At 46.2% G+C, this 13,345-nt stretch overlaps 1 protein-coding gene across 3 annotated transcripts in view; it reads right to left on the bottom strand.

Annotated features, from left to right (window-relative positions):
- LOC147662579 (uncharacterized) overlaps positions 1-13,345 on the bottom strand; it is a 192,744-nt gene that overhangs the window by 94,805 nt on the left and 84,594 nt on the right. For 2 of the 3 annotated variants that reach the window (XM_086951066.1, XM_086951067.1), the window contains exon 3: positions 3,627-3,783. The exons of the other annotated variant lie outside the window; for it this stretch is intronic. In XM_086951066.1, the coding sequence (XP_086807192.1) occupies positions 3,627-3,783 (157 nt within the window). The remainder of the gene's footprint in view (positions 1-3,626; positions 3,784-13,345) is intronic. 3 annotated transcript variants of the gene reach the window in all.

Below are 13,345 nucleotides of genomic sequence, written 5' to 3'. Positions count from 1 at the left end.
GTAGCTTTGAAATGTGACAAAAGAATTATTACATCAATTTTGGATTAGATGGAGTCTGTGAGTAGCGGATGAAGGGAAATTTATAGGCAGTCTCATATAAATATGAGATGTTCTAGTGAGTGAAGAAACCACTGCCAGCCTAGCTTAGGACCAAGCCTGTGTCCTGCCTGAAACCTTTTAAGAAAATAGTGCCTTGATGCTATAATTAAAACCTTGGGAGGAACACCACATGTAACAGTAACAGGGGGTGTCCTCATGGGAGGTTACAAGCAGAGACAAGGCGGTACTAAGGAACAACTACTAAGCCTTTCGGCCAATGAAAAGCCACCATTTACAAAGGTGAGGGACAGGAGCCAATTAAAAAGATGGGCAGACAGTGGGAGGAGCTTTATGCCCAAATCCTGAATCCAGTCTCAAAGAGACAGCACAAGCTAGGCGAGACCTAAAAAAACACTGACTAAAAGCAAAAAATATTTTTGGGTCTCAAAAAGCACATATTGCCATAGTAATCCCGGTTACTGAATGGAACTACTCTGTGTGTGTATGTGCTCCTTGTGAAAAGGTCAGATTGCTGTTACTCCCAGTGAGGTTAGCTAATGTCTGAAGTGGGCTGGCCCATGATGAAGTGGGCAGACTATATATATATATATATATATATATATATATATATATATATATATATATATATATATATATATATATATATATATATATATATATATATTCTGTTCACTTCATCATAGCCCAGCCCACTTCAGACATTAGCTAACTTCACTGGGAGTAACAGCAATCTGACTTTTTCACAAGGAGCACATACACACACAGAGTAGTTCCATTCAGTAATATATATATATATATATGCGTGTGTGTGTGAAACCTAAATAAGCAATGGCCAAGCCAATAGGTCTCGCCTTTGGGAGCCATTGGCTTTGCCAGTGTTTTTTGCCAAGGTGTCGGTGTAGCATGGCTGGATGGCTAGACAAGGTCCCCTACATCAATTTGTAGGCCAGTGCACTAAGCATGCAGGCGCCCACAGAACGATGCATGCATTTGTTTTATGTTTAGTTACCAAGGAGAGTGGAATCAGTACTTGAAAAAACCGGAAAAAATGAACAAAATATTTTTTTTTCTTTAAAAAAAAGTGGGCGGGGTAAGCAACACAGAGTGCATGTGCAGGGAGGAAAAGCAAAAGGAGAGAACAATGTGGATCGGCTTGGAGAAAAGGACACGGATGGGCAGGCAACGGGTGAGCATGGAGTGGGGAGGAGAAGCAATGGGCAAGAGTAGAGGATTCTGGTAGGCGAAGCAACACAGAGGGATCGGGGGAGTAGCAACCAGAGAGAGACATTAACGTGGAGTAGGCAGAGAGAAGCACACGGGCAAGACTACAGTTACAAGACTGACAAGCTGAAGGGGGAAATTGAAGCAATGGGCGAGAGATGAGGGTGCTGGTGGCCAAAGCAACTTGGAGTGTTGGGTGGAAAGGAGACTCAACCAGAGAGAGTGCAATGCAGGTGGGCGGGGAGAAGCACAGAGACACAGGCAACACAGAGTGCAGGGGTAAGAGAAGTACAGGGGAGATAGTAAGAAAAACATGCACTCTCATTTATTACTTAACTGAAAAATTAAAGGTATTACTTGCAAACCAAGCCATGGAAGCAGAGAGGCCAGCCAATCAAAAGTCATAATAAAGAGGCAATGCATCATGGGAAGGGACACATTCAAGACTGGCAAACTGGTAAATGAATTGAAAGCAGGCAAGGATAGGCAACCAATGGTAAGCAATGGGTGGGCTTCAAGCCCCAGTATGGTCTTTGTTAGCCCACAGTATGTCTCTCAACAGAGAGCGCATGTACTGTCTTCTAGACGAGACCTGTAAAGGCCACCCTTATCCTTATGTGGCAAGCAGTCAACTGTGGCTGCCAACAGCTCAGGGTGCAGCAGCACAGAAACAATGAGGGACGGTTTGTCTGAATTCCAACCTAGCAAATTGTTGGGCTTGTCCCAATAGAACAATTCTGTTTATGATACATCAGTGGACCAGGAGGCAGCACTCAATGACTTTAATTGCTGATCAGCGTCTGTGGAATTCCACGTAAATAAATTATACATAATCGCTTTCAAGGCAATTGTGAAGCCAGAAATCGTTCACAGACAGAGGGACAGATGTACACAACCTTTTAATGGTCACAAAACCCGCGATCTGGTAAATCAGAGGGCTTGTGCCTATTAAAAAGCATTTTTCTATTTACTTCACACATTTACCGATGATTCAGAAAAGTGTTTCCGCATCAATAAATGATTTTTAGAAATATATAACGAACAACTGTTTGGAAGCAGGGCGTTGGGGGAATCCTTTCCACATTATGATTCGCACCCTGATGTATCAACGGTTTATGACAGTAATTCAGGTCGATAACGATTGACTAGCTAGTGACTTCCAAGTTGTGGAGGTAACTCATTTGCAAAGGGGAAGAGGATTCTTTTGGACCCCTTCCCTTTTGAAGGTGTCTATTTTGTACATGGTATGTCTTTACGAATACTGAAAAAATGTTGGTGGGGGTGAAGTAGTCACTAGTCCATGGGAAACTGTTTTTACATTTAAAAAAAAAAACCTTTTCTATACAGTTTTATTTGCTTTAATGAAAACGGACTGCAAAAAAAAAAAATGTTTGCTTTATTGAAACACAATCAGAGACACGGTGGTTTGCTGACCATTTGGTGGTACCATCCCTGTGATTGTGTACAGGCACGGGCATGCAACCTGCGACCTGCCAAATGAACATTAATTTAGCAGGTCGTTCTGCTAGTCCCTGTGATTCTGTATTTTGTGATCCAACCTTTCGGTACATAGCTTTTTTCACAAAATAAGCCCGGATTTGCCGAATGTTGGTTGCAATTAGTGAAACTTTTTGCGTATGTAATCCTTGTAAATCAGGCAAAAAATTCATACAAGGGGACCTGAACATTTTGCATCTGCAAACCATGCTGCCACCCATACATACATTAAGTAGTCATTCGTGTCAGGCACGGAAGGTGTACAGCCATGTATAAGCAGTGAAAAAGCTGCAATTCAAATTCATGCAAACACAGTCACATGTTTTTCTTGCAAAACTTTTTTATGTGAGCTGTTAACTGAAGATCATTCTTGAAATCTAGTGGTCTTTGTGGGCATTGCTCTTTACCTTTGCAATCTGGACATAAACAGCTTTATCAGGCAACCAATCCAGGTTCACCAGGGATGAGCGGTGCTAGTCTGGATGTATGAAGCTACAGCACAAAATATTTTATAGGAATAAGGTATATTTTAAATACAAAGATTGACTGTCCATATATGCAGGAACACCGAGTTACAAGTGTGTTGTAAAATCGTATTAGTTATGGTGTCATGGTCAAGGTGTTTGCTTTTGTATGGGGAGACCCGACATCTAATCCAGTATTTCCCTTTTGTCCAGATTGTTTCAAGTAAAACAAATCCCTCAGTCCTACCTGTGCCAAAGTCACCCTTTATGTTCCACGAACCAAGGCAAATGGACTCAAAGTCAGTGAGAGAGGTTATATAACAGGTCACACTTTACGATCATCTGACACAAACTAATAACCAAGCCCCCCGTTGTGTCACTGACCTTTGCACGGATGGCGGCTTCCATGCTGGCTTCCGCAACTTCCGGAAGTTGAAGAGCGACGCTATCGGAGAGCGCAGTCCAAGGATGGAGGACGAAGACGAGGCGCTGCCCGCGCTCTGCTGGGGCTTTGATTTCGACATTTTGAAATCGGTGCTCTCTAAAACAGAGAATGGTGCAAGTTGTTCAATGCTAGATTCGGTTCACAAGACCGCACATGCTTTTGTTTCCACGAGGCACCTTCGCTCCTTCGGCTTTGCACAAGTGCGCCTGAATGCAGAGACGAAAACCTCTGATGACAGGTGAAAGTCAAAGTCCACCAATTTACTGTGAACACTTTCACCTGCCGCCGGCCGCCTACTGTACCGCCACGCGCATGCGCGACACCCCGTGGCTCCATCCCACCGCCTGACATTTCATTACTTCCCGCTTGAGTTACAGCATCATACATCACAAAGCCGACACACGTACAAGCACAGCGGGAGATTGTTATCTTGCACTGAGAGGCACATTCATGTCCGCTACAATGATACTCACCCAACTATTCATCACTAGCCCCATCACGTCAGAGGTCTCACACTCCTGCTCTCCACTACTATCCTCCATACGTGGGTCCCTTCTCGATCCTGCTATGCATGTCTTACAACCAGCTGCCTTTCAGTTGTTTACGACTTCCCACCTTTCCCTTAACACCCTTCACTCTCCCAGTACGCATTCCCTCCCCATCACTTTTTATGAGACTCTCCTCTTGTCTCACTGGCACTGCCTAGCCTCCCCACTATTCCTACACCCAGATCTTGAATAATCAGTTTTTACACTTCCTTCTCCTTCCTTTGCGCCAGTGCCCCCACTCTCCCGGTATGCATGTCTGCATCCAACTACACAACCTCACTAACATCCCCTCCCTTTGTACCAGAAAACTCCCACACCCCCACCTTCTTATTCCACTGCCCTGTACTACCCTCATCTGAGTCCCATCCATCCTTGCCCTTCCCTGCCCTCCTCCTCACCAGCACCCTTCACTGGAGCTCGCACCCCCTTCACCCCATCAGCTGAGGGCCCATCAAGCACATAATTGCAGCTTACATAATCCACGCTGGTCTCCCTGGACCACTGGATCTTTTCTCCGGTTCCCCTTTAGATGGTGATCCCTCGGTGGCGTGGCCTGCTCCCGCATTGACTTCTCAGCTCAACTAACCTACTTGACTGGTCTCACCGCTGCGCGTCCTGATGTGCCTGGCTGTACTGCCTGCGTTGGTGTGATGTAGCATTGCTCCTTCGTTGTTTATGCCTGACTCATGTCTTCTGTCCCATTTCTTGCACATCCCTACAGCTCTATAAATAACAGAGGCCATAATTGCATCCCTCAGTGACAGCTCATCTACAATGCGAAATGTACCAGTCCGTGGTACAGTTATTAAAAATTGGCACTACACAGATACATATTTGGCACCAGTTGCTTTGTAACAATGAGACAGAGCACATGCATTTAGGTGATGTTGCCACTGCCACCTTTTAGCTTTTTGTTTATATCCAAGGACTGAACTGGTTAGCGAAGTTTCTAATTCCTGTTCCAGGTCGTGGTCAAGATGGGGGTCTATGGAGGCATGGAAATACATGATCTCCAAGTTACCTTCGTGCCACAGGAGATGAGGACGCTTTGTCCCTGCAAGGGTTCTATGGGGCTAGATATGTTGGGCTGGAGGTGAACTCATGAGCCTCCTGCTTAGGGATCAGGCACGGAGAGACCAGGTTGAAACCGACCCTTCTCTTCCTGATGGATCCCAGGTTTGGTGTCAACAATGCAAACACAAGGAGATGATGGACGGCCTGGCTGATGAGGGCTGTTAGCCCGAAACCGGTCCCAGGATGGTTGTTTTCGGTCCAGGGAAGACATGGCTTGGCAGTTCGGGCTGGACTGTTCTCATGAGGCACAGGGTCAAGGCTGATTTGCATATAGCTGTGTCTAAACTGAGGTGGCAAAGTGAGCTAAAGAATGATGAGGGATTCAACCCAGATCTGTGACTGGGGGTGAGTGTCTGAAAAGTTTCACCGCTCCGTCCATCATCTCCTTGTGTTTGCCTTGGTGTCAACAATTACATCATTCTATCAATGTGAGTGGGGCTCCAGGTTTTGGGGCAGACTCAGAGTTCAGTCCTAGAGTTGACGTGGCTTGAGAAGCTCCCAGTGCTTTTTATTAGTATCCCCTCATTCAAGTTAAACAATAGCAATCTGTATTTCTTTTTTAACCAAAACCAATTTTATATTCTAATATAATGTTAAAGTTATGCTGCCATAGGAAATGAGGTGGGAGAGTTGCGGGTGGATGAGTGAAACCTCATAGGCATGCGCGCACACACACATATACCCAAACACACATCACCCAGGGTATATTTGGTGCTTCCGTGGCCCCTTCACTTAACATATGAAGCTTCTTCTCATGTTGCTAGACAGTAGACTCCTTAAATTAATTCTTTAACATCAATCATCCTCTTACGCTGACACCATTTTAACCTTCAGAAGTAAGAAGTGAAACCATTGGCTTTATTTGGATGTCTATCACCGAACCAAGTCCTCACTGCCCTGACCCCTAAAGATCAAATATCACAGTACAGTTATGTAAAATTGATTAAAATTGTGGTGTTATAAATGAAGAAACCAATACAATGCAATAAAATCAGCCATGATAAAATCTGATCAAAATAAAATACATTCAAACCAACAATTAAAATAATATTTCTTGAAATTATGTACTATAATGGTAAACAAGCAATCCTTCCAATAATGGAAACCCAGTTATATCGCATGAGCTTCACTAGGGAGGGGCTTTGGCTCCACCCACACGTTGGTAGCCAGGATTACATGTTTTGATTGAACATAAGTTGTGTGCTTCCACAAAAAAGTGCTTGCCCTCCACCATGCTGTCATCACTTTAATTACTCAGTTGGCTGAGCATGAACTTTAAATGACACACACGTCATTGTAAAGCCATTAAAGAGTCTTAGATAACTTATGGTGTTTTTTTCTGGCAGAAGCACAGATAGAAGGGCAGTCATTAGTCAACAAGGGTTCTGAGGTCTGGCTTGATGGTGAAACTGTCATATGGACTTGTAACTAATATGGTTCTACTGATCCTTGCTTCCACACAAATACACAATGGTGAAACAATAGCCCCACAGTGTCCCCAGTGCGGGGGTTCCCCGAGCTCCAGGGACCCTCCCTCCCCGACATTGCGCACGGGCAGCTGGCCCCTGGTCTGAGTGCTCCTGACTGGGTACCAAGCATGGGGGCCCCCTCCATGCACTTTGCAGCCACCCCTCCCCCCAAGTTTTGTTACGCCACTGTAAATACATATCCATTTCCATTCTTTCTACGTTTAATGCTTCTCAATTCCATACAACATTCCTTTTTTGGCATTGCCAACGCTCGTTTATTTTTGGCAATAGTAGCCAGGCTGTCTTAGAGCAATGCCACCAGGCAGGGAATAGCAACACATTGAAATCAACCAGACAGCAATGTTGGTCTCCCAGTCAGGACGGAATTCATACATTTTTTAATACAATCTTACATCTATTTTATTTTCCTTTTAGTTAATTGACTGCAATACATTTAATAGGAGAATACCAGCACTTCTCAGGGGCTGACAGATACTCTGAGGGAGTACCTGCATCTTTAGATTTGTATTTCAAGTACTGACTGCTTGTAACCTATTGAGCACATTTTTTAACCTAGAATATGAGGCTCAGGTGAATAAAGCGCTGAGGGGAACAGCAGTGGTGGAAAAGTGGGGACACACACATTTTTTAACCTAGAATATGAGGCTCAGGTAAATAAAGCGCTGAGGGGAACAGCAGTGGTGGAAAAGTGGGGACACTTGTGAGGGAAACAAGAGGAAGATGTATTGTAGATGCCATTATCTTATTGAAACTGGGGTGGTGTAGAGGGCAAAAGAACGATGTATTTAACCCAGATCTTTTGACTGGGGGAGAATGTTTGCATTGTCAGCATTCTGTCCATCATTTGTTTACTGTAACACTTTTCGCTCTAAGTGGGATGGGTATGCCCAGATGTGGGTCCCTTCCTCACTGTGCCACTGGAGTCAAGCTAGCCTGGCTGAAGAAGGGTGACATACCCTGAAACCGGTCCCAGGATGCTTGTTTACGGTCAAGGGAGGACCTGGCCTGGCAGTTCGGTCTGGACTGTTCCCATGGAGCACAGGGTCAAGACTGATTTGCATATGGCTGGGTCCAAACTGGGGCCGCGTAGTGGGCAAAAGAACAATGGATTTAACCCAGATCTTTTGACTGGGAGAGAATGTTTGCATTGTCAGCATTCCGTCCATCATTTGTTTACTTTAACACTTTTTGCCCTAAGTGGGATGGGGACGCATCCAGAACACCTCCGCACGGCTCGTCATGGACATCCCCCAACACACCACATCTCCGGCCACCTGAGAGACCTGCACTGGCTCCCAGTCAGCAAGAGGATCACGTTCAGACTCCTCACCCACGCACACAAGGCTCTCCACGACCTGGCCCCCAAGTACCTCAACGACTGCCTGACCTTCTACACGCCCACCCGCCAGCTACGGTCGACCGGCCACGCCCTCGCCGCCGTTCCACGCATCCGCCGAGCCACCGCCGGTGGAAGATCCTTCTCCTACCTGGCAGCCAAGACATGGAACTTCCTCCCCATCCACCTCCGGCTAACCCAGGACCATCTCTCCTTCAGGAAGCAACTCAAGACCTGGCTTTTCGAGCAGTGACGGCCCCCCTCCCCCAGCGCCTTGAGACACCCCCGGGTGAGTAGTGCGCTATACAAATGTCATGATTGATCGATTGGGTCCCTTGCTCACTGTGCCACTTGATTCAAGCTAGCCTGGCTGAAGAAGAGTGACATACCCTGAAACCGGTCCCAGGATGCTGGTTTCCGGTCCAGGGAGGACCTGGCCTGGCAGTTCGGTCTGGACTGTTCCCATGGAGCACATGGTCAAGACTGATTTGCATATGGCTGGGTCCAAACTGGTGTGGTGTAGTGGGCAAAAGAACAATGGATTTAACCCAGATCTTTTGAAATGTTTCCATTGTCAGCATTCCGTCCATCATTTGTTTGCAGTAACACTTTTCGCCCTATGTGGGATGGGTATGCCCAGATGTGGGTCCCTTGCTCACTGTGCCACTGGATTCAAGCTAACCTGGCTGGAGAAGGGTGACATACCCTGAAGCTGGTCCCAGGATGCTTGTTTCCGGTCCAGGGAGGACCTGGCCTGGCAGTTCGGTCTGGACTGTTCCCATGGGGCACAGGGTCAAGACTGATTTTCATATGGCTGGGCCCAAACTGGGGTGGCGTAGTGGGCAAAAGATCGATGTATTTAACCCAGATTTTTGACTGGGGGAGTATGTTTGCATTGTCAGCATTCCGGCCATCATTTGTTTGCTGTAACAATTATCTTATCGAAGGCTGCCTTGCTGGACTAAAAGCATTCTGCGGATAGCCGTGTCTTTTTTTATCGTTTTAATGGAACATATTGCATTTCACAGCTGAATTTCTCTAATATTACCACACACAAACCTATCCTGCAGCAACCACAATGCACGTGATTCCCCACCCCTCAGAGTCACCCAGAGAGCATGTCTATAAAGTTCAGAGTTATTAGATTTATAAACATGGGGCACTTTTTTTGTGCTCTTCGCATGTCCCAGGTGAGCAGGCAACATGTTTCAGGGCCAAGGTCTGTCCACATTTAGGAACAGATTTAAGAAGTGCAGTGAAGCTCCGCAGTCCGCCAGTTAGTACTGTTTGTAGATCCATAGCCTCAATGTAACGCCAGCTGTGTTTTACTGTTGCCAGCCAATGGTCGAAGGAGTGAGGGGCATTTCCCGGAGGGTGGGTGCCTTCCTGTTGTCTCCCACTTTTTAGGTCTTGGCCTGGTGAGAGCAGTGCATGCGCTGCTCTGTCATGAGAGGCCTTTTGGGATCGATACGATTCCAGCGTGTATGAGGGTAGACAAACTGAGACAGAAGATGTGCTCGTGGGTATTGTCCCCTTTACTGGCGGCGTGATACTCTGTGGACTTTTGTTTTTCGCCTCCAGTAAAGCCAGTCCCTGCATGCACATCTTCTGTCCCTCCCATGGCCGCGCTTGTTTACATTACCAGCATGTTAACAACTAGTCCGGGAGTGAGCAGTGGTGTGCGCCAGCTGCATTCCGCGTGTCAGGTGGCACTCTAGGGTCCAGCCATCAGACTTCTGAGACTCCGTTTTGCAGTCGCCTGGCTATGCCAATGCTTGCTGGAATATGGTTCTTTTTGAAGATTGTTGTTGAAGTAATAGCTTTGGGTCGTTAAATCCTCATTAATCATGCGTGTGTGATGCACATATTAGAATTCCCTTGATGCAGCTCCGTGTTGTCTGACAATTAACTAATGCAATTCAGGTACGCTTCGTATCAAAGATTTATCAAAAGGGGATGACATTTGTTTTATTGCGCCTGGCCCGGTTCCGAGGGCGTTGCTATGTTGTGGTTTCCACATATCGGTAAAAAAAACAGAGATTCTCTTTTATTTCAGTAGGAGGTTAAAAATAGCTCAAATGCTGATCAAAAGTGTCTCCCGAGCCCCTTTTATTTATTTATAAAGTTTTATATAGCGCGAACAAGATCCCGAGGGATATCAGTGAGCTTTACAATCATAAGCAGCGCGAAGGCAGATGTCGTCTATAATGTGCTCAGCGTACAGTGCTCTTGATCACAGTGTAGCTGAAAATCAGCACACACTTGTTTTTATGTGCAGTTTTATATAGCGCGAAGTTGACCCGAAGGTATTGGAGCGCTTTCCAGCGGGCGAGGCAATGAAGGTATAATACAGCAGGAGGACGCTGTGGCCTCGTGGGACAAACCTGCCATAAACCCGTAAGGGGCAGCAGAAGTGAGGGGGAGGCACACAGCTGAAGGCTGGTGTGGGAAGCAGCGAAGGCCTACTCTCCCCTGAGAGGATGTGAGGCAGAGCGTGTGTAGCGCATGTGAGGGTACGGGTACATTCAGTCCTCTGCTGACACCTCAGAATCCAGGTCCTGATTAGGGTTTTCTTATGTGCAGTTTCATATAGCGCAAAGTCGACCCGAAGGTATTGGAGCACTTTCCAGTGGGCGAGGCAATGAAGGTATAATACAGCAGGAGGACGATGTCGCCTCTCACCGCTCAAGCCTTCTCATGGGACAAACCTGCAATTAATGTGTGTGAGACTGTGTGTGTGTGTGTGTGTGAGACTGTGTGTGTGTGAGAGACTGTGTGTGTGTGAGAGACTGTGTGTGTGTGAGAGACTGTGTGTGTGTGTGAGACACTGTGTGTGTGTGTGAGACACTGTGTGTGTGTGTGAGACACTGTGTGTGTGTGTGAGACACTGTGTGTGTGTGTGAGACACTCTGTGTGTGTGTGAGACACTCTGTGTGTGTGTGAGACACTCTGTGTGTGTGTGAGACACTCTGTGTGTGTGAGACACTCTGTGTGTGTGAGACACTCTGTGTGTGTGTGAGACACTCTGTGTGTGTGTGAGACACGCTGTGTGTGTGAGACACTCTGTGTGTGTGAGACACTCTGTGTGTGTGAGACAGTCTGTGTGTGTGAGACACTGTGTGTGAGACTGTGTGTGTGAGACACTGTGTGTGTGACTGTGTGTGAGATTGTGTGTGTGAGAGTGTGTGTGAGATTGTGTGTGTGTGAGACTGTGTGTGTGTGAGACTGTGTGTGTGTGAGAGACTGTGTGTGTGTGAGAGACTGTGTGTGTGTGAGAGACTGTGTGTGTGTGTGAGACACTGTGTGTGTGTGTGAGACACTGTGTGTGTGTGTGAGACACTGTGTGTGTGTGTGAGACACTGTGTGTGTGTGTGAGACACTGTGTGTGTGTGTGAGACACTCTGTGTGTGTGTGAGACACTCTGTGTGTGTGTGAGACACTCTGTGTGTGTGTGAGACACTCTGTGTGTGTGTGAGACACTCTGTGTGTGTGAGACACTCTGTGTGTGTGTGAGACACTCTGTGTGTGTGTGAGACACTCTGTGTGTGTGAGACACTCTGTGTGTGTGAGACACTCTGTGTGTGTGAGACAGTCTGTGTGTGTGAGACACTGTGTGTGAGACTGTGTGTGTGAGACACTGTGTGTGTGACTGTGTGTGAGATTGTGTGTGTGAGAGTGTGTGTGAGATTGTGTGTGTGAGACTGTGTGTGTGTGAGACTGTGTGTGTGTGAGAATGTGTGTGAGAGAGACACTTTGTGTGAGTGAGACACTGTGTGTGTGAGACACTGTGTGTGTGTGAGATACTGTGTGTGTGAGACACTGTGTGTGTGTGAGACACTGTGTGTGTGTGTGTGTGTGAGACTGTGCGTGTGTGAGACACTGTGTGTGTGTGACTGTGTGTGAGACACTGTGTGTGAGACACTGTGTGAGACAATGTGTGTGTGAGACACTGTGTGTGTGTGAGAGACACACTGTGTGAGAGACACAGTGTGTGTGAGAGACAGTGATACTGTGTGTGTGAGACACTGTGTGTGAGACTGTGTGTGACACTGTGTGTGTGAGACACTGTGAGACATTATGTGCGTGCGAGACTGTGTGTGTGAGACACTTTGTGTAAGACACTCTGTGTGTGTGACACTGACACACTGTGTGTGACAGTGTGTGTGTGTGTGTGTGTGTGACACTATGTGTGTGAGACTCTCTACTCAATCTCTATCACTCTCTACTACTCACTCTACTACTCACTCTCTACTACTCTCTACTCACTCTCTACTATTCTTTACTACTCACTCTCAACTACTCCTTCTCTACTACTCCTTCTCTACTACTCCTTCTCTACTACTCCTTCTCTACTACTCATTCTCTACTACTCATTCTCTACTACTCATTCTCTACTACTCATTCTCTACTACTCATTTACTACTCATTCTCTACTACTCTCTACTATTCTCTACTCACTCTCTACTCACTTTCTACTACTCACTACTACTCACTCTCTACTACTCACTCTCTACTACTCTACTCTCTACTCATTCTCTACTACTCTCTACAACTCACTCTCTACTACTCTCTACTACTCACTCCCTACTACTCACTCCCTACTACTCACTCCCTACTACTCACTCCCTACTACTCACTCCCGACTACTACACTCCCTACTACTACACTCCCGACTACTACACTCCCGACTACTACACTCTCGACTACTACACTCTACTACACATTCTCTACTCACTCTCTACTACTCTACTCATTCTCTACTACTCAACTCATTCTCTACTACTCACTCTCTACTACTCACTCTCTACTAACTCTCTGCTGCTCTCTACTAATCACTCCCTGCTACTCTCTACTACTCACTCGCTACTCTCTACTACTCACTCTCTACTACTCACTCTCTGCTGCTCTCTACTAATCACTCTCTGCTACTCTCTACTACACTCTACTCTCTGCTACTCACTCTCTACTACTCACTGTCTACTCTCTACCTCTTACCTCTCTACCTCTCTCGCTACCTCTCGCTCTACCTCTCTCTCTGCCTCTCTCTACTACTCTCTACGCGCACACATATGCACATATTATATGTATGCATTTATATATATGTATGTGTATATATATACATACATATATAAACATATATATATACACACATCTGCATATCTATATAAATGCAAATATAAATGCATGCATACATATGTATGTTATGTACA

Source organism: Lissotriton vulgaris, unplaced genomic scaffold, assembly GCF_964263255.1.
Source record: "Lissotriton vulgaris unplaced genomic scaffold, aLisVul1.2 SCAFFOLD_1672, whole genome shotgun sequence".
In the NCBI taxonomy this organism is placed as follows: Eukaryota; Metazoa; Chordata; class Amphibia; order Caudata; family Salamandridae; genus Lissotriton; species Lissotriton vulgaris.
Note: the sequence above shows the minus strand (reverse complement) of the source record. Positions and strands in the feature narration are given on the sequence as shown.